Source organism: Branchiostoma floridae, chromosome 10 (assembly GCF_000003815.2).
Source record: "Branchiostoma floridae strain S238N-H82 chromosome 10, Bfl_VNyyK, whole genome shotgun sequence".
Lineage (NCBI taxonomy): Eukaryota > Metazoa > Chordata > Leptocardii > Amphioxiformes > Branchiostomatidae > Branchiostoma > Branchiostoma floridae.
In genome coordinates, this window is record NC_049988.1 from 12404894 (window position 1) to 12405765 (window position 872).

The 872-nt window shown below is 43.0% G+C and overlaps 1 protein-coding gene across 1 annotated transcript; it reads left to right on the forward strand.

Annotated features, from left to right (window-relative positions):
• Positions 1-6: 6 nt before the first annotated feature.
• Positions 7-842, forward strand: LOC118424496 (interferon-inducible GTPase 5-like). Its single transcript, XM_035833071.1, has 2 exons — positions 7-273; positions 416-842. The coding sequence occupies exons 1-2, from the start codon at positions 72-74 to the stop codon at positions 802-804; spliced, it is 591 nt and encodes a 196-aa protein (XP_035688964.1). The 5' UTR covers positions 7-71; the 3' UTR covers positions 805-842.
• The last annotated feature ends 30 nt before the right edge of the window (positions 843-872 follow it).

The window sequence follows — 872 nt, forward strand, 5'->3', positions numbered from 1 at the left end:
GTAAGGTGGATGAAGATGACATCTTCGTCCTTTGAAGACTGAAAGAACCTGTAGCCCGTGGTGACTATGACATGGGTGCCCTCCGTATAGCAATGCTCAACAGCCTTTCAACCTACAAGCAGGGTGTTCTGATAAAGAACATCCAAGACTTTTCCATGGCTACACTGATGAAGAAAGGGGAGGTGATGAGGAAAATAGTGTGGGGAGTAGCAGCTGGTGCTGCGGCAATCAGTGCTGTACCTCTTCCTGGCATAGGTGTGGCTATGGATATGGGTAAGTGGTTGTGCATTTATACCTACATGCTTGATGAAGTTATGCTGTCCAGCAAATTATCTACATAAACTTTCTATATATATTATGTCATGTAATCTATCAATATTGACTTTGAAATTGGTGTGTTTTTTTTTTTAAACAGTGGCGGTGACTACAGCATATGTCAAAGTCCGCAAAGCTTTCAACATCGACGATGAATCTCTTGAGCAGTTGGCAAGTATTTGTAACAAATCAGCTCTGGCCTTGAAGAGGTTTCGTAACCGGAATTCAACACTATGGAGTGCTATAAAGAACAGCAGGGGTAAACTGGCACTACGAAATCTTGCTGCTGTTGCATCATCTTCTGTCACAGTTGCTACCCTGGCCATAACAAGTGCTACAGCAAAGATAGCACTTCCAATCATCGGTGGAGTCATAGCTGCTCCAGCCTCCTTTGCCCTGATAGTGTTCCTTGTGAGAAAGTTCATTGATGAGATGGAGAAGTGTGCAACCAAACTGTTCAAGTTTGCTTTCAGCAATAATATGCTGTAAGATATCTGCCTTATATAGTTTTGCACCCTAATAAGTAAAGGTGCACTCTCTCTGCACTTGCGTCAAGC